At 41.5% G+C, this 20,784-nt stretch overlaps 1 protein-coding gene across 3 annotated transcripts in view; it reads right to left on the minus strand.

Annotated features, from left to right (window-relative positions):
* Nucleotides 1–1,414: 1,414 nt before the first annotated feature.
* ZNF10 (zinc finger protein 10) overlaps nucleotides 1,415–20,784 on the minus strand; it is a 31,712-nt gene continuing 12,342 nt past the window's right edge. Inside the window, exons 2-5 of one of the 3 annotated variants that reach the window (XM_010378598.2) lie at nucleotides 17,882–17,973; nucleotides 10,267–10,393; nucleotides 9,516–9,611; nucleotides 1,415–5,340 (exon numbers count right to left, since the gene is read on the minus strand). In XM_010378598.2, coding sequence (XP_010376900.1) covers nucleotides 3,872–5,340; nucleotides 9,516–9,611; nucleotides 10,267–10,393; nucleotides 17,882–17,914 — 1,725 coding nt within the window. In that variant the 5' untranslated portion in view covers nucleotides 17,915–17,973 and the 3' untranslated portion in view covers nucleotides 1,415–3,871. Of the gene's footprint in view, nucleotides 5,341–9,515; nucleotides 9,612–10,266; nucleotides 10,394–16,436; nucleotides 16,932–17,881; nucleotides 17,974–20,784 lie in introns of those variants that run through there. The other 2 variants (XM_030938689.1, XM_030938690.1) reach the window with 2 other exon arrangements.

A 20,784-nucleotide genomic window follows, 5' to 3' on the forward strand; every position in this document is an offset into this window, starting at 1 on the left:
TATGTTCCTTAACTTCTTCCAGCAATGTTTTAATAGTTTTCACTATGCAGGTCTTTCATGTTTCGTTAAATTTAAGTATTTCACATTTTTTCTATCATTGTAAATGGAATTCCATTCCTAATTTCATTTCCTAATTGGTCACTGTTAGTCAAAGCTGCATCATTTTGTAAATCCCCATTTCAGACCCTGGTCAAGGCGAAACATTCTACAGGGTCTTGGGCTATGAGAAACATTCTAACCACCTGACTACAGAAACACCTTTATCAAATCCTGCCGGGCAGCAAGCCATACCACCCAGACCCCTTCCACCCAGATCTATAATTACCCCAGCCTGAAAGCAGCAGTGGGCTCCGACACTAAGCTGGTCCCCTCTCTGCAGGTTTTTGCTGGCAATAAACCTGTGTTTCTGTTGAGCCACTAACTCTCTTTAACCCTCACCTTTCCTTCAAAACCTAACTTTTTTCTATCATTATAAATGGAACTGTATTTCCAATTTCATTTCCTAATTGGTCACTGCTAGTATATAGAAATAAAATTGATTTTTGTAACCTCATATCCTATGACCTTGCTAAATTCCTTTATTAAGGTTCTAGTTGTTTTTTTTTGTTTGTTTTGTTTTTAAATGGAAAAGGAAGTCTCACTCTGTCACCCAGGCTAGAGTGCAGTGGTGTGATCTCGGCTCACTGCAATCTCCGCCTCCCGGGTTCAAGCAATTCTCCTGCCTCAGCCTCCCAAGCAGCTGGGATTACAGACGTGCATCACCATGCCCAGCTAATTTTTGTATTTTTAGCAGAGATGGGGTTTCACCATGTTGGCCAGGCTGGTCTCAAACTCCCAACCTCAGGTGATCCACCCGCCTCAGCCTCCCAAAGTGCTGGGATTACGGGCGTAAGCCACCGTGCCCAGCCTCTAGTAGCTTATTTACATGTATGAGCCCTCACACCCCCTTTTTTGGAGACAGAGTCTCACCCTGTTGCCCAGGCTGCAGTGCAGTGCTGTGATCATAACTCACTGCAACCTCAAACTCTGGTCTCAAGTGATGCTCCTGCCTCAGAGCCTTTTAAGTAGCTAGGACTATAGGTATGCACCACCACACCTAATTTTTAAACTTTCTGTAGAGACAGGGTCTCGCTATGTTGCCCAGGCTGGTCTTGAACTCAATCAATCCTCCTCCCTCAGCCTCCCAAGTTGTTGGGATTATAAGCATGAGCCAACACATTGGACCTTGGTATGAGCTTTTGAAGAAAAAATAAATTCCATCACTGAGGAGATTGTTTTCCTAATTTTAAAAGTAAGATATATTATTTCAGGAGGCTTTAGAAAGAACTGAAAAGTGTAAAAATAGAAAAGGAAACACCAATTTTCCCAATATATAGGCTACTATTAATATTTTGACAAATTTCCTTAGTTTTTGGCCACACTCATTTTTTACAATACATTTATTTTGACATATTTGAGCTTATTCCATATTAACAAGTATTTATCATGCTTTTGTTGTAACACACAACAGCATTTTTCCTGTTACCAAACTTTTGTGTACATATTTTAATGCCTGCATAATATTCCATTACACAGTTATGCCACAAATATTATGTTAGTGTACATTTTTTCATTTTGCAAATTATGCAGTCATAAATATTTCAGTGATCCTCATACATATTTCTGTCATTACAAGTTAGATCCTTAAGGTGTTAACAATAGTAATATTATTAATAGCACCTATGTGCCAGGCACTCTTTTATGTGATTCATACATACCATCTCAATCCACATGACAACGCTTTGAGGTAGATACTAGTAGTATCCTCATTATACAGTTGAGGAAATTGAGCCACAGGTTATTAGAAATGTTGAGAGTCCCAGTTAAGTGACTATTCTCCCTTAATGAAAACCATTTCTGATAGGCATGTTATATGTTGGCACGGTATGTACACAGTGAGAAGAGCAGCAGGAAACATGGAACCCAGGACCTAGTTCTGAGTCTGACTTCACTGAAAATGTGAGACCTGGGCCAACGCACTTGATCTCAATGACAAGTACGAGCTAGAGGCTGTCATGTTCCTTGTAGTTCTCAAGTCTCCTGATTCTAACCATCATTTCTAGGTTTTTCTTCAGAGAGAGATCAAGATCTCTGGTTGGCTTCAGCAATACTTTATCTATCATTCAACAATCAATCATTAAGCATCTAATATTTATGCTAGAAAATGCAGAATCATGGTCAGTCCCTATACACAACAGATTGATTTATAGAATGAAACAGAAAATTAAAACAGATCCTCTTCCTGAATCTTTTGTGGGTTATTAACTTACCAGAGAATCTGAAGACTGGGATCCTCTCCCTAGAATGGAAAACCTTTGTGCAAACAGAATAAATGTGTATACAACATTACAAGTTGTTTATTGATCCTCAGGAATGAAACCTATATCAACTATTTGTCAGTGATTTTCCCAGGTTGTTGAGTTCTGATTTAGGCAAGAGAGAAAAACCATGTATGACTGTAAGGAAAGTGAGAACTCAGTGAATTCTTATAAGCACACAAGCAGATTTCAATTAAATAACAGACATTAGGGTGGGGCAATAATATTAATAATCACAGCCAGTAACTACAGAGAACATAATATATGTCAGGCACTATTCTAAGCTGTTTCTGTTTACTCATTTAATACTCACCATAATCACTAGGTAAGTACTATTATTATCACTAATTTACAGAGGAGGATATCAATAAGTTTGGCACAGAGAAGCTAAGCAGCATGTTCAAGATCACCCAGCTAGTGGGGTTTCAACCTGGGTAGTCTAGTTCAAGTCTATGCTCTTAACACTAATCTTTCTTTATTAAGATAAAAGACTACCTTCAGACGGAGGGCATCTTTAGGCCGTGCTCTGTTTATCACAGGAGGACACTTGCTCTAAATATTGTTTAAATACTTATTCCCACTAAAATGGGGACCCCTCCCTGATATGTCCAAATGCCCAGTGTTCCCCTAAGTCCTAACATCCAGAGAATTACTGTGTTTTTAAATTATCAGGAGCGTTTGCAATGCTAAAGAGTGGAAAAAGTGGAACTCTGTGACCCAAAACAATTTAGAATAGGAAAGCTCATTAACAGGTGGTACTCAAAAGCTTCTTTGATGGTAGAATAGAGAAACTAGGTATCCTCTTACAATATTTAAAAGTTTCTTTAATTATTACAGCAACATTAAACAGACTATAAAACTCAAAGTCCCATTATCTAACAAATCAATTCTGTTCAATTATCTATATACTTTCAATTCTTGCCCACATGCAAATATACTTAAAAATGGGTTAGTACTGGTAGTGGAGATGTGTTGTTTTTAATCGTACTACATTATAAGCATTTTCCTTGCTGTTAACCAAAATACGGTTTCTACCAGACACATAAAACATACCAAACACTACTAAATGTCCCAGAAGAGAGACAAAGTCAAGTAAACAATGACATATTGACTGAAATATTCTTTTCCATCTTTTGTTGCATTAACTGTATCATTTCTTAATTCTCAGCAACAACTCTCCCTACAGTAGCATACTCATTTCTTTTCAAATGAAGGGGTTCTTGCTCAACAACTCACCTATTTAATAATTCCTTCTCAGATTCTAGCATTTAAGACTTGGTCAAGAATGCTCCCAGGCCAATTACTTCTGTAGGAATTCATGAAAAGAAAATCTGATGGATTTCTGTACTGAAATAAAATCTGTGGTTTCTTTCCCTTCCAGGACCAATTCTCTAATGTGCAATATGATAGTAACAAGACTGAAAGCATTTCCACATAGATTCAATTTGTACACCATATCTCCAGGAGTTCTCCAATGCAAAATAAAGTTATTGCTTTGTGAAAAATTCCCGCATTTATGAGTAAGCATTTTCTCTCATATGATTTGCCTGGTATCCAATAAGGTTAGGGGTATTAACAAGCACAGTCCCACATTGATTGCATGTTAAGAACTGCTCTCCAGTGTGAGCTATTTGATGAACTATAAATGGAGAGTTCTGGCTGAAGATAATGCCACACTGATTACATTTATAGGTCTCTTCTCCAATATGAATTCTCTGATGCTTAATGAGGTCATTCTTCCGGATGAAGGCCTTCCCACACTGACAGCATTCATATGGTTTCTCTCCAGTGTGTATCCTCTGATGCACAATAAGGGCAGAACTCTGGCTGAAAGATTTTCCACAATCATGACACTCATATGGTTTCTCTCCAGTGTGGGTTCTTTGATGTGAATAAAGGTGAGAGCTTCGACTAAAACATTTTCCACAATCCTTACACTCAAAAGGTTTTAGTCCAGTGTGAATTCTATGATGCACAACAAGGTGAGATCTCTGGCTATAAGACTTTCCACATTCATTGCATTCATAGGGCCTCACTCTAACGTGGGTTCTCTGATGCAGAATGAGATGTGTGCTCTGTCTGAAGGATTTCCCACATTCAGGACATTCATAGGGTTTCTCTCCAGTATGTGTCCTCTGGTGTCTAATAAGCCGAGAGCTATGAACAAAAGATTTCCCACACTGATTACATGTGTACAGTTTGTCTCCTGTATGAGTTCTCTGATGGGTAACAAGGTGAGAGAACCAGCTGAAGGATTTACCACATTCTTTACATTCATAGGGTTCCTCACCAGTATGGGTCTTTTGATGTCCAATGAGGTGAGAACTCCGGCTGAAAGACTTCCCACATTCTTTACACTCATAGGGTTTTTCTCCAGTATGAATAAGCTGATGCCTAGTTAGATTAGAGCGCCAGCTGAAGAATTTTCCACACTCCTTACATTCATAGGGTTTCTCTCTATGTATGCCCTTTGATATACCAAGAGATGAACCATGAGTAAGAGAGTTATCATTATCAGGGCATTTGTAGGATTTATCACCTGTGTGAGTTCTTGCAAACTGAATAAGGTGAATGTTTTGACAGAAGGTTTGACCACATTCATTACTGTTACTTGCACAGCTTTCCTGATGACCATTAAGAACTAAATCATGTTTTAAACTTCTAGTATGTGAGTCACGTTTATGGAAATACTCTCTCAGTACCAGCTGAGCAGGAAGAAGACAGTTTCCCCCATATTTACCACTTTCAGAGGCTCTCTTCTGAGTAAGTACTTTCTTTTGGGTGAATGCCACTTGCCTCAAATGTCTCTCTGGGTTTTCCTGATACTTGTCTAACTGGTCTTTACATTTCCATACTTCTTCTAATGACAAATACCAGAGATCATTCCTTGCCATACCTTCCATTTTAATGTCACACGATTGCTTATCTTTAAAAATGCTCCTGCTGGAAACTGGTGATTTGATTTCAAATGCAGTCTCTGAATCTGAAAGAAATGAAAATCTTTATGTAACTAAAGACAGTATTAAAGTGAGAATGGTAGGAAGTACGTGGAGACAAAGTATGCAAGATGTACACAGTTGCTTTCAAATATGGCTTTGTAACTTCGATAGAGAATGAGAAAAGGAAGAATGGAGCAGTAAACAGTAAATGCATTGGGGTATACAGTACTCAAAAGGGGCAAAAGGAGTAAGGAGAAACCACAGGACTCAGGATATCAATGGTGAGGGTAGAAATAAGGAAAATTACATAAAAAGGACTGCACTCCCATTTCCTAATCCAGATGTTAACAATGCAAGTTCCTCACCTATCTACTTGTTGTCAGGACTTTCCCCTGACACACATTCTTCACATTACTATCAATTTAGTATTCTTTTTTTTTTTTTTTTTGAGACAGAGTTTCGTTCTTGTTGTCCAGGCTGGAGTGCAATGGCGTGATCTCGGCTCAATGCAACCTCCGCCTCCCAGGTTCAAATGATTCTCCTGCCTCAGCCTCCCAAGTAGCTGGGATTACAGGTGCCTGCCACCATGCCTGGCTAATTTTTTATCTTTTTAGTAGAGACAGGACTTCACCATGTTGGCCAGGCTGGTCGTGAACTCCTGACTTCAGGTGATCCACCCACCTTGGCCTCCCAAAGTGCTGGGATTATAGGCGTGAGCCACTGCATCCGGCCCCATTTAGTATTCTTAAACCATGAATGCAGCCATACGTCAGGCAATGCTTTTTATCCAAATCACAGAAGCACTACAGAATACCCAGATGACTGACACAACAGACCTGTCAGAGCGGCTGCATGACAAGGTGGAAGAGTAACTGCACAAAAGTTACCAAGATACAGGTTCCTAATCTAAGTTTTATACTATTACTAGTGGTGAATTTAGACAAGTTGCTAAACTTTTAAGAATTCATTTTGCTTATCTGTAATCTAAGGATGACAGTATTTGCTATTTCAGATTATCATATTATATAAAGCATGAGCCTATTACAGTCTCTGGCACATTTATGGTCACAGCAGTAAGATTTACAATAATCATTATCATTCTTCTCATTTTCTGTTTTGATTTCTTTGTTCTGAAACATAAGGACTTAACAGCCGATAGGACTACTACCACAAGATGTGAACTTAGAATCTGAGGCCTGATCCATACTCTCTTAGAATTTCTGCCATCTGCTACCTGTGTATATTACTGCAAATTATTTCCCTTGAATAAGAGCTTTATCTGTTTCTCGGTGTCTTTCAGGTAAAATGTATAATCCCAAACCTAAAAAATACACTGATAATACCACTTCATCTTACATGAGTGGGGTGACACTGATAATACCACTTCATCTTACATGATGGGGTGACATTCCACTCTTACCTGGTATTATGGGTTAAACTGTATCCCCCCCAAAAAGGTATGTTGAAGTTTTAATCCTCAGATTCTCAGAATACGACTATATTTGGAAATACAGTCTTTCCAGATGTAATAAGTTATGAGGTAGTACCAGAAATAGGATGGGCCCCTAATCCAATATGATGGTGGTCCTCATTAAAAGAGACACAGAGACACAGGGGAAGAGACCGTGTGAATATGGAGACCAAGACTGGAATGATATATCCGCAAGCCAAGGAATACCTGGGGCTAGCACAAACTGGAAGAGACAAGGAAAGACACTCTCCTAGAAGCGTAACAGAGCCCCACTGACATCTTCGTTTTAGACTTATAGCCTCCAGCTGTGACATGATACATTTTGGTTGTTCTGAGCCACCTAACTTCTGGTTCTTTGCTACCACAGCCCCAGGAAACTAATACACCTGGTAAATGATCCCTGTGCCAGGCCTCGTCCCTAAATGACTTCCTTATACAATCCCACCCCCACCAGTCCTCACTGTCACTTACCACTTTGTTAGTTCCTAGTTTCTTTCCCATCCTGATGATTTTTAATAGGAAATACACCACCCCTATCCAGAACATCATAAAATCTTATGGAGAAGTTTTTTTTTTTTTTTTTTTTTTTTTTTTTTGAGACGGAGTCTCGCTCTGTCGCCCGGGCTGGAGTGCTGTGGCCGGATCTCAGCTCACTGCAAACTCCGCCTCCCGGGTTTACCGCCATTCTCCTGCCTCAGCCTCCCGAGTAGCTGGGACTACAGGCGCCCGCCACCTCGCCCGGCTAGTTTTTTCTATTTTTTAGTAGAGACGGGGTTTCACAGTGTTAGCCAGGATGGTCTCGATCTCCTGACCTCGTGATCCACCCGTCTCGGCCTCCCAAAGTGCTGGGATTACAGGCTTGAGCCACCGCGCCCGGCCCTGGAGAAGTTTTTCAAACTACAAATGCCAACTGGAAGATTTTATGAAGAATATGTATAAGGGGGGTGCTGAGCACTAATAGGAGGACAATTCTGAGTGTAGAATTTGATCATAAGAATGAGGTGCTTTATTAATATCCTAAAATCTTCCACATATTATGTAACATAGCCATGCCAGTAAGTTATTGTCGAAGTCTATTGGACCCATTAATCAACTAATCATCTATTTTTAAAAATTATCACACATTATATTTTTTGTTTTGATAATGAATTTCACAGCCTTGTAGATTCTGTAAAACTCCATGCATTTAAGCCCATGAGGTCTGAGTCTTTTTATTTTTTTTTTTTGAGGTGGAGTCTCTCTCTGTCGCCCAGGCTGGAGTGTAGTGGTGCAATCTCGGCTCACTGCAAGCTCTGCCTCCTGGGTTCATGCCATTCTCCTGCCTCTGCCTCCCGAGTAGCTGGCACTACAGGCGCCCATCACTACACCCAGCTAATTTTTTTTTTGTATATTTAGTAGAGACGGGGTTTCACAGTATTAGCCACGATGGTCTCGATCTCCTGACCTCGTAATCTGCCCGCCTTTTCTCAATAAAAATATAAACTGCTGGATCCAGTTAATAATTGTTATTTTTGGATACTTGTCAATAGACATTCAGGAAAGCTTACTAGATGAACAAATAGAAAAGAAAGAAAGAAGGTAAGTAATAAAGAAAAGAAAATATAACAATATTTCTTCCCATGGTCCCAAGGCAGTTGAAAGACTTGCTTTGACACAGCATTTTGATACAATTAGCTACAAGGCAAATACTAAAAAGTAAAAAAGAGCTTATGATAATATTTTAAAGTAGAGATTTAAACTAAGTGGAAGTTCAGAAGAGGAAGAGGCCTGTACTTAACGAGGAATCATAAAAGGCTTCATGGGAAAGAACTTGAGGCTAAATTACAGGACAAGTAAGACTCAGATTTAATTTACATCACATCCAAAATCTGAGATGCAGGGAAATGCCTAGAAATAGATTTTTAAAACATTAAATATAGAACTAGATAGAGGCCAGGCATGGTGGCTCACGCCTGTAATCCCAGCACTTTGGAAGGCCGAGGTGGGCGGCCACTTGAGGTCAGGAGTTCGAGACCAGCCTGGCCAACATGGTGAAACCCCACCTCTATTAAAAACATAAAAACTAGCTGGGTATGGTGGTGCATGCCCGTAATCCCAGCTACTTGGGAGGCTGAGGCGGGAGAATCACTTGAACCTGGGAGGCGGAGGTTGCAGTGAGCTGAGATCACGTCACTGCACTCCAGTCTAGGAGACTGAGAGAAACTCCATCTCAAAAAAAAAACACAAAAGATCTAAAGTACAGTAAGAAAAACCGGTGTTTCTGTGAGCAGCCATCCTGGAAAGGAAGGAGAGTTGAGGCAACAGGAATTATGAGCTCTCTGCAGCAGTTTTCTACCTGACAGAAAACAAACTCTCAGAAAAGGTGATAAGAGTCCTACTCCAGAGCTTGCACAGATAGTTAACTGAGTTGTGGGAAGGGGTCACGTGAAAGAAAGAGAGGCAAAAATGCAAGAAGTGATTCTATGACAAATGAGAGCACAAGATGCTAGGTTAGTGGTAATAACGGTAATAATCAGGAAAGCGACATGTGCAGCGCTGAAACCAACCACGTCAACAGACAGAGAAACCTTTGCTTCTGAATGCAAATGGAATATAAAGATTGGCAGTGGGGAAATAGGGGCCAGATAAACTCAATCTTCCCACGAAGAAGGACCTGTGAGGAGGGCCAGTGACCACTATCTCTAGAAGTGCTAGCATCTCACAGCTCATCTGGGCTACTGCCTATGACAACTCTTGTCTGGTCCTCACCAGGATGCGCCTCTTGGTGAATCCCTCTCTCCACCAGCCAGGGCTCTTCTCCCTTCTCCAACCGGAGGATCACATCTGGCTTAGTAAGCTGATAACCTGTTCACAGTAAAAGACAACGGGGTAAGAGTCAGGGGAGCTCTGGGGCAGGCACAAAGAAACATCTCAGATTCAGCCTGACCCTCCAACCCTCTGCAGGACTGGCAGGGACTCTAAAGTTGACAGAGGCAGGAAAACCTTTTTTATTTTATTTATTTATTTATTTTGAGATGGAATCTCACTCTGTTGCCAGGCTGGAGTGCAGTGGTACAATCTTGGCTCACTGCAACCTCCGCTTCCCGGGTTCAAGTGATTCTCCTGCCTCAGCCTGCCAAGTAGCTGGGACTACAGGCGCACGCCACCATGCCCAGCTAATTTTTGTATTTTTAGTAGAGACGGGGTTTCACCACGTTGGTCAGGATGGTCTCAATCTCTCGACCTTGTGATCCACTCACCTCGGCCTCCCAAAGTGCTGGGATTATAGGCGTGAACCACCACGCCCAGATGGAAAACTTTTTAAAGAGGCATTTAAAAAACTTCAATACATTAAAACAAGTTTTCCACAAAAGCTGGAGTAAAAAAAACCTGTTCTATGCCTCAAAGAAATGAGGTCTCTTGAACGCCAAGCCCGTACTCTGATAGGATATATGCTTCAGGGTCTTGTACCTTTTGATCAAAGGAGAACCAAAATCGTCAAAAACAGAGCTAGTCTTACCCAAGGAAACCAGGTTCTTATAGTTCTCCAGCATCACGTTTCTGTACACGCTCTGCTGAGCAGTGTCCAGCAGCTTCCACTCCTCCCTGGTGAAGTCCACAAATACATCCTTGAAGGTCACCAGTGTCTACAACATCAAACACATTTGCATTGCACCAGATATGTATCTTTGCTATCCCCCTTTCCTGATTGCTAACAGGAAGAGAAATTAAGCTGACAGCACTGGGGCAGGTAAAGTGGATGGACCCCAATTTATTCTAGGAGTGAGTACTATTTATTCTGGTCAAGTCGTAAAAGGAATGGCTATTAGGTACCTACTGTCTGAAAACAAGTTTTATATGATGCTTTAGGTTAAAAAAAACTGTCATAAGAATTTTTATTTAAAATAAATTTTAAACAGCTATGGCAGGGTGAATCATCTATTCTCCCAAAAAGTTAACCCACTTTTACACTATGTAAGATAAAGAACCTAATTCAAGTACACCTTAATGCTTAAAGAGATTTACCACCCTAGCCATATTTTATAACCTAAAATAATTATCCAAAACATTTTTCATGACCATTGGTAGGTACTAAAAAAACAACGGAAGAGTTGGAAGATTATATTTTAGCAGTAGCAAAACAATCAGACAAAGAAACAGGAGATAGATGCAAGGCCCTTATCAGCCACATCAAAAATAAGTGTTGATTATATTTAGAGAAAAATCTATTTGAGTGACTCAGGGTCTCCCATCAAAGACTATAAAGGTCAGAAGACAGTAGAATCATGTTTGTTTTTAAATGCTGAAAGAACAGACAAACCAGAATTTCTACATCAGTGAAAATATTTTTCAAAAATGATGCAAAATAAAGATATTCTCAAATGAACTAAAACTAACAGAATTTGTTGGCAGAAGATCTGCTCTAGAAGATGTGCTGAGGGAAGTTCTTCAGGCGGAAGGGAAATGATACCAGAGAAACCTGAAATCTCAGAAATGGAAGATAAATAACAAAAACAGTAGATATCTGGGTACATATAATAGATTTGTTTTTTTCTCTTAAATGTTTCAAAAATATATAGAACAGCTGAAAGACCTGTAACATTTTCTGGTGCAGTTTCTCAATACACACACAACTTTAACATAAAGGGAGAGACATAAAGGGACCCGTATGTTGTAAGGCTTCTAGATTTTGCTTGAAGTGGTAAAAATTAACTCTAAGTGGACTGTAAAAGATTAGGTATGTATATTCTAATCCCTACAGCAGCCATTAAAAAGTACAAAAATATAAAGCTAAAAAACCAAGACATTAAGTGAAATACTAAAATATATTCAAATAATCCAAATAAAGGTAGTAAATTAAGAACTGGGAAAAGATATACAGAGAACATATAATAAAACAACACACTGAAATTCAATTGTATCAATAATAACATAAACAAAAATGGTCTAAACATAACAAATAAAAAACAGGTCGCCAAAATGTATTAAGAAAAAAAAAAAGCAACCGGGTGCAGTGGCTCACACCTGTAATCCCAGCACCCTGGAAGGCTGAGGCAGGTGGATCACTTGAGTTCAGGAGCTCAAGACAAGCCTAGCAATATGACAAAACCCTGTCTGTACAAAAAATACAAAAATTAGCCAGGCAGGGTGGCATGTGCCTGTAGTCTCAGCTACTCAGGAGGCTAAGGTGAGAGGATCACTTGAATCCAGAAGGCAGAGGTTGCAGCGGGCTGTGATCATACCACTGTACTCTAGCTTGTGCAACAGAGTGAGAACCTGTCTCAAAAAAAAAAAAAAAAAAAAAGGCAACAGCAAAAACCACAAGCCTTGAGCCCAGGAGTTTCAGACCAGCCTGGACAAACAACATCGGGAGATCCTATGTCTACAAAAAATTTAAAAACTAGCCAGATGTGGTGGCTCATGCCTATAGTCCCAGCTACTAGGGAGACAGGTGGGAGGATCACTTGAGTCCAGGAGTTTGAGCCAGACTGCAGTGAGCTGTAGTAACACATCTGCACTCCAGCCTGGGCAACGAGACCCTGCCTCAAAACAAACAAACAAAAAAACCACAAGCCTCGACTATCTGCTACCTAAAAAAAAAAAACAACATTGGGCCGGGTGCTGTGGCTCACACCTGTAATCCCAGAACTTTGGGAGGCCGAGGTGGGCGGATCACCTGAGGTCAGGAGCTCGAGACTAGTCTGGCTAACATGGTGAAACACCATCTCTACTAAATATACAAAAATTAGCTGGGCATGGTGGTGCATGCAAGTAATCCCAGTTACTTGGGAGGCTGAGGCATGAGAATCGCTTGAACCCTGAAGGCAGAGGTTGCAGTGAGCCGAGATCGCGCCACTGCACTCCAACCTAAGGGGAGAGAATGAGACTCTGTCTCCAAAAAAAAAAAAAAGAATAAATTGAAAATTGACAAAGTGAGCGCTTCACCAAAACTAAAAATGATTTTTCTCTTCAAAAGACGTTACTAAGAGAATGAAAAGACAAGCCAGAGACCAGGAAATAATATTTGCAAATCACATTATCTGACAAAGAACTTGTACGTGTAAGATACAGAGAACCCTCAAAACTCAATAAGAGGCTAAGCACAATGGTTCATGCCTGTAATCCCAGCACTTCGGGAGGCCAAGACAGGTCTCGGGAATGCCTCAGGATGGCCCGAGTTCAGGAGTTCGAGACCAGCCTGGGCAACACAGTGAAACCCTGTCTCTACTAATATATAAAAAAAAAAAAAAAAAAAAAAAAAAAATTAGCCAGGTGTGGTGGTGTGCACCTGCAGTCCCAGCTACTCGGGAGGCTGAGGCAGGAGAATTGCTCGAACCTGGGAGGCGGAGGTTGCAGTGAGCCGAGATCGTGCCACTGCACTCCAGCCTGGGCTACAGAGCAAGACTCCATCTCCAAGAAAAAAACAACTCAGTAAGAAAACAGACTAGTTTGAAAACTGCGCAAAAGACTAAAATAAACATTTTACCAAAGAAGAATATAGGTAGTTGGTAATAAATAAGCACATGATGCTTAGTGTCATTACTTATTAGGGAAAAGAAAGTTAAAATGACAGCGAGATACCGTAAAGACACTTATTAGAAAGGGTAGGCTGTGCGCAGTGGCTCAAGCCTGTAATCCCAGCACTTTGGGAGGCCGAGACGGGCGGATCACGAGGTCAGGAGATCAAGACCATCCTGGCTAACATGGTGAAACCCCGTCTCTACTAAAAATACAAAAAACTAGCCGGGCGACCTGGCGGGCGCCTGTAGACCCAGCTACTCGGGAGGCTGAGGCAGGAGAATGGCGTGAACCCGGGAGGTGGAGCTTGCAGTGAGCTGAGATCCGGCCACTGCACTCCAGCCTGGGCGACAGAGCGAGACTCCGTCTCAAAAAAAAAAAAAAAAAAAAGAAAGGGTAAACTTTTAAAATGTGTGATACCAAGTGCCAGTGAGGATGCAGAATAACTGCCACTCCCACACATCACTGTGAGAATGCGAAAATGCTACAACCACTTTCGAAAATTTGCGTATTTTTCATAAAGTTAAATGTACACTCTTGGCACACACCTATCATTCTCTTGGCTAAATACCTGAGTATGAAAATTTATGTCCACACAAAAACCTGTATGCCAATGCATAAACCTGAGAAAGGGCTTTATCTAAAACTGGAAGAAACTCAAATGTCCCTTAACACGAAATGCATAAACAAAGCGTGGTACAGCCACACAATGTAAATCTACTCAGCAATAAAAAGGAATATCCTACTGACTCATGCAACAACAGATGAACCTCCGATACATTATGCTTTATGAAAGGAGCTAGAAGCTACATGCTATGTGATCCCATTTATATGACATTCTGGAAAAGGTAAAAATCAATAGATCAGTGGTCAAGGGGCTGGAGGGGGAGTAAGCACGGACTATATACAAAGGGGTTGCACATAGGGAATTCTAGGGTCATGGGTTTGCCCTGTAACTTGGTGGGGTTTTTTGTTGTTTGTCTTGTTTTTTTTGAGATGGAGTTTCACTCTCACCCAGGCTGGAGTGCAGTGGTGTAATCTCGGCTCACTGCAACTTCGGTTCCCCAGGTTCAAGCGATTCTCCTGCCTCAGCCTCCCAGGTAGCTGGGTTTATAGATGCCTGCCATCACGCCCAGCTAATTTTTGTATTTTTAGTAGAGACGGGGTTCCACCATGTTGGCCAGGCTGGTCTCGAACTCCTGACCTCAGGTGATCCACCCGCCTCAGCCTCCTGAAGTGTTGGGATTACAGGCGTGAGCCACTGCACCCAGCCTGCTCTGTATCTTGAATGAAGTGATGGCTACACAACTATATGCGTTTGTCGAAAATCACAGAACTGTAAATCCAAAGGGGAAAACGTTACTGTATGTAAACTGAAACATAAATAAAAATATTTAAAATGGAATGTTCTATGAGATCTGTATGCTGGGTATCTTCTCTCCTTCCCTCCAGGTTTCCTTTCCACCCTACTCTCTTCCCAGAGAGGGTGAGCTCTGTGGATTATACCAAAGATTTCTCTTGCCCTCTGTCTTTCTGATTTATTTCACCAATGGAGATCACCAGTTGGATATGGCAAGAAAGTTGCCCCAGTGCAGTGGTGGTGACGTGATGGAGGTACATTCCCTTGACAGACGGGAACAGCCTCTGTGAACCACAAGTCTGGTTTCCAGAACCTGTCCCTGTTCTCATCCCTTCAGGCCTAATGGTGATGACACTCTGCTCCCACCTCATTCTCGTATTACTGAAGTTAAGGTGCCTGCTACTTTCCACTAGTCCTTGACTCATTCATTGCTGTTCATGGTTTCTAAGAAGCCTGCCCAGTTTTAACTTAAGTGGCTATCTGATTTCTGGTCTGGTGGTTTTAGCATTCCCATAAGAAATACATTGCACTTTTACTGTAAACACAGAGACAAAGTATGTCATGGTGACACTACTGAAAGGAAAGGTGCATGAGATGTTAGTCAATAACTGGATTTGAAATCAGGCGAACCTGTGGTCAAATCTGTACATCTTAAATTTTTTTTTTTTTTTTTTGGCGGGGAACAGGGCGGGGGACAGAGTTTTGTTCTGACGTCTGGGCTGGAGTGCAGTGGCATGATTTTAGCTCACTGCAACCTCCGCCTCCTGGGTTCAAGCAATTCTCCTGCCTCAGACTCCTGAGTAGCTGGGACTATGCCACCACACACCTGACTTATTTTTGTATTTTTAGTAAAGTCGGGGTTTTACTATGTTGGCCGTGCTGGTCTCAAACTCCTGACTCAGGTGATCTGCACACCTCGGCCTCCCAAAGTGCTGGGATTACAGGTATGAGCCACCTCACCTGGTCTGTATACCTTAAATTTTGGATTGGATAATGCTTATCTAACTTCACCACGAATCAGTTCTCTTAGCTGTAAAATACTGTCTCATAGTATTATACACACTAACACACAGTACAATACAGTGTTAAAGAAGACAGAGATGAGAAGTGCCATCCGCTGCAGTCCCGCACATACAGTCACGCCAAGAAGGTATATAGACTAAGTATGCTTTCATTCCTCCTAACACTTCTTGTTCTTTGCTGGAAGTAAGCATTATCCTGAATTGTGTTGTTTATTGTTTTTTAAATGCCTTTATCTCAATTGTAAATGAATAACTGTTTGGCCAGGCGGGGTAGCTCACACCTTTAATCCCAGCGCTTTGGAAGGCCAAGGCAGGCGGATCACCTGAGTTCAGGAGATTGACACTGGCTAACACAGAAACCCTGTCTACTAAAAATACAAAAAATTAGCCAGGCATGGTGGCACACACCTGCAGTCCCAGCTACTTGGGAGGCTGAGGCAGGAGAATCCCTTGAACCTGGGAGGTGGAGGTTGCAGTGAGCTGAGATCGCGCCACTGGACTCCAGCCTGGGTGACAGAGCGAGACTCTGTCTTAAAAAAAAAAAAAAAAAAAAGAACTGTTTGCAAATACCTGTTTTTGAATTTTTGATCAGCACGAATTGCTGATCTTTTTCTTGTGTTAGCCTTAGACTCCAGTCCATTTCAAATATAACACTTATCTCATTCCATTCTGCCATATTTTCTACTACTATTGTACTATTTTTATTTTGTATATACTTGAAAAGTTTTATAATGAAAGAAGAGAGGGAAAGACCAACGACCACAGTGATCTGTCTTCTTCCTAACTCACCTTTTAGTCAATAGAGCAGCATGTTACAGTTGAGTCATGTTCTCCTTCCTGCAAAACCATCTTTCCCTAGACTGCACACGTCGGTTTTCATTTTAACTCGCAGAAGACTCTGGCTCAGCCTCCTTCACAAGCTCATCAGCCCAACCAGCCTCATCAGTTATCCCTCGGTATTTGTTTCAGTTCTTGTTGGCCTTGTTATCACTGTGTATCCTTCTGTGAGGAGTCTCATTAGTCCCACGCAAACATGTCTGTGCTGCAGTCAGTGCCAAACAGGCCTAGAAGGCCCACACTGCCCATATTCCCTTCTTGGTTCTGTGTTTGGGCTGCACTAAACTGCTTTTAGCTCTTCAAACAGGCCATGCTCTCTCAAAGTCTGGGCCTTCACAAATGCAGCTCTCTCATATTTCTTTGGACAATCACAAGTCATCCTTAATATGTTGGCATAAATGTCATTTCAGCAAGTTTTCTTCTGAACCTTTAAACTATTTAAATATCCTCATGTTGGGGCCGGGCGCGGTGGCTCCAGCCTGTAATCCCAGCACTTTGGGAGGCCGAGACGGGCGGATCACGAGGTCAGGAGATCAAGACCATCCTGGCTAATACGGTGAAACCCCGTCTCTACTTAAAAATACAAAAAACTAGCCGGGCGACGAGGCGGGCACCTGTAGTCCCAGCTACTCGGGAGGCTGAGGCAGGAGAATGGCGTAAACCCGGGAGGCGGAGCTTGCAGTGAGCTGAGATCCGGCCACTGCACTCCAGCCTGGGTGGCAGAGCAAGACTCCATCTCAAAAGAAAAAATAAATAAATACATAAATATCCTCATGTTAAATGCATACGCCAAACACCTGCCCAGAGCACTCCAATGTGGAGCTGAGCCCTCCAGACAGGCCAGGGAACCTCAGCTCCAGTCTCACCTTCCTTCCCGAGATTACCTGTCAAGGTCTACATGAAGGACCCTCCAGAGGAAGAAGCTGAATAGGCACCAGAACCAGTCTCTCAGCCTGGATGTCCCCAGGCCACACTGCTCACTGAGGTTCTGTTCTCCTCAGAGTTCTTTGCACCTTGTTTGCAGTTATCCTTTGATAACTATGTAACTTGTCCCTGAGTTCCTCCAAATGGGTTCCCCGTGGAGGAATTCACACAGTAAGCACTACACCCAGGACAGTCAGGCCTGAGAGAAATCACAGAGAGGCATCAACATTCCCAGTTCTCTCTTCTTTTTCGGAAGAAGTCTGATGTCACCTCACTTGATTCCCACCGATGTTACTGTTAAACTTGTGCTTCTTTTGTATTAAAAGGAAATAAAACTACAACTATAAATAAAGTAAACAAAAACCTAATCCTAGTCTGCTGGAGAAAAAGATATAATTTCTGAAGTTCTCTGGCAAATGGACTAAAATAAAAAGGAATTCCCAGCTGGAAACTGGGAAGAAAGCACAGCTTACCTGAGACCAGGCGGTTAGTGACTTAGCATCCATGTCCTCCTTGTTCTTGATGATACTTCCTTGAGTGATAGCAGAGTGCTAAAACGACAAAGCTAGGAAAAAGAAAGAAACATAAGTTAAGTGTGCTATGACTGGGAGGCTCCCTAAATTGTCAGCCTAAACTTCCTCATACCAGCTGGGTATGAGGAACACCATACAGAGGAACATCAGAGACATTCTATAAGCAAATCTATAGTGCCCGAAGCTCCCTAAGATTAGGAAGAGCTACATAAATTGCATTTTTACCAACCCTTAATCTCTGGAGTTCCATACCACATTTGAAGATTTAAAACTGAATGATTCTACCTACCATTACAAATCTTTTTTTTGGAGGGAAAAAACCCCAAACCTGACCTAATCTAATAGTCTCACTTTACAGATTAAAAAAACAAGGTTGTCTCCAGCTGGTCACAGAACGGAAGTCAGAGATTGAAGCCCAAGAAAAATGTGACGGACCATTACCAGCTTTAAGATGGAAGGCGCAGTGTGAGGAACATGGCAGTCTCCAGCAGCAAAGAGCAGCACCAGCTGAAAGCCAGCTAGGAAGCAGGGACCTCAGTCCTGCAGCCACAAGGAACTGAATTCCGCCAAGAAGAGTGAGCTTGAAAGTGAATTTCCCCCCACAGCCTCCAGATGAGAACTCAGTCTAGGTGACACACCCTGATTTCAGCCTTTGGACACCCTGAGCAGAGAACCCAGCCATGCTGTGCTTGCACCGCTTCTGGCCAACAGAGCTGATAATAAGGAAGTGCTGTTTGAAGCTGCCAAGTTTGTGGTAATATGCTACACAGCAACATAAAACTAATATAGCCAATTACATTTTAAAAATAATTTAAATATTAAGGAAAAATATTGTATATTTACCTATGTAGTTACCATTTGTCAGTGCTGTTTACTCGTGTGTGCAGATCCAGATTTCCATTTGGTTTCATTTCCTTTCTCTCTGAAGCACATTCTTTAACGTTTCTTGTAACAAGGGTCTTCTGGTGATAAATTCTTTCAGCTTTTTTATAGCTAGCAATGTCTTTTTTGTGCCTTTTTTTTTTTTTTAACAGCCATATGGTACAGTTCAACCATTTAAACTGTGTATTCAGTGGGTTTTGGTATATTACATAATTCTTAAAATTGTAGAGCTATATATATATATATATTTTTTTTCTTTTTTTGGCCATTTTAACTGTTTTTTTTTTTTTTTTTGAGACGGAGTCTCACTCTGCCGCCCGGGCTGGAGTGCAGTGGCCGGATCTCAGCTCACTGCAAGCTCCGCCTCCCGGGTTCACGCCATTCTCCTGCCTCAGCCTCCCGAGTAGCTGGGACTACAGGCGCCCGCCACCACGCCCGGCTAGTTTTTTTGTATTTTTTTTAGTAGAGACAGGGTTTCACCATGTTAGCCAGGATGGTCTCGATCTCCTGACCTCGTGATCCGCCCGTCTCAGCCGCCCAAAGTGCTGGGATTACAGGCTTGAGCCACCGTGCCCGGCCTTAACTGTTTTTAAGTATCCAATTCAGTGTCATTAATTAATATTCGCAGTGTGGTGCGACAATCACCATTACGTAATTCCAAAACTTTTCCATCACTCCAAACAGAAACTCTGGTATCCACTGATAACTCCATATTTTCCCTTATTCCCCTGGAAGCCCCTAATCTACGTTCTGTCTCTACGAATTTGCCTACTCTACTTAGGTCACGTAAGTGGAATTATACAATATTTGCCCTTTTGAGTCTGGCTTATTTCACTGAGTATACATGTTTCAAGGTTCATCTATGTTTTAACACATATCAGAACCTCACTCTTTTTTAATGACCAAATATTCCATTGGTTAGAGACTACATTTTGTTACCCACTCATCTGTTGATGAACACTTGCGTTGTTTCCATCTTTTGGTTATTATGAATAATACTGCCATGAACACTGGCATACAAGTATCTGTTTGAGTTCCTACATTCAATTCCTTTGGGTATATACCTAGGACTGAAACAGCTGGGTCATATGGTTTTATGTTTAACTCTTTGAGGAATCACCAAACTGTTTTCCATAGTGGCTGCATCATTTTTACATTCACACCAGGAAGATATACGTATATTCTAATTTCTCTACATCCTTGCCAAATACTTGCTATTCTATTTTTTTAAATTACAGCCATCATAGTTGGGATGAAGTGACATCTCACTGTAGCTTTTACATTTCCCTAATGACTAATGGTGTTGAGCATATTTTCATGTGCTTACTAGCCATTTGTGTATCTTCTTTACAGAAATGTCAAGTCCTTTGCCAACGTTTACAATTGGGTTGTGTGTATTGTTGAGTTGTAGGTGTTCTTTGTATATTCTAGATATTAAACCCTTATCAGAGACCTGATTTGCAAATAGTTTCTCCCACTGCTTTTTTTTTTTTTTTTTTTTTTTTTGAGATGGAGTCTCACTCTTTCACCCAGGCTGGAGTGCAGTGGCACACTCTTGGCTCACTGCAACCTCCACCTCCCGGGTTCAAGTAATTCTTGTGCCTCAGCCTATAGCTGCGATTACAGGCAAGCAAAGCTAATTTTTTGTATTTTTTAGTAGAGATGGGGGTTCATATTGGCCAAGCTGGTCTTGAATTCCTGACCTTAGGTGATTCGTCTGCCTCGGCCTCCCAAAGTGCTGGGATTACAGGTGTGAGCCACCGCACCTGGCCTGTTTCTCCCACTCTATAGGTTGAGTTACCTTTGTTGTTGAAAGACGTTCTTTCCTGAATGTGTAATTCTATTTAATAGGTAGACAGTTTTTTTTTCTTTCAGTACTTTATAGATATAGTTCCACTCTTCTTAGACGTCTTATTTCTGGTAAGAAATCCAACGTAATCCCTTATTCCTCTGTATTTTCC

This window comes from Rhinopithecus roxellana, chromosome 10 (assembly GCF_007565055.1).
Source record: "Rhinopithecus roxellana isolate Shanxi Qingling chromosome 10, ASM756505v1, whole genome shotgun sequence".
NCBI classification, from domain to species: Eukaryota; Metazoa; Chordata; class Mammalia; order Primates; family Cercopithecidae; genus Rhinopithecus; species Rhinopithecus roxellana.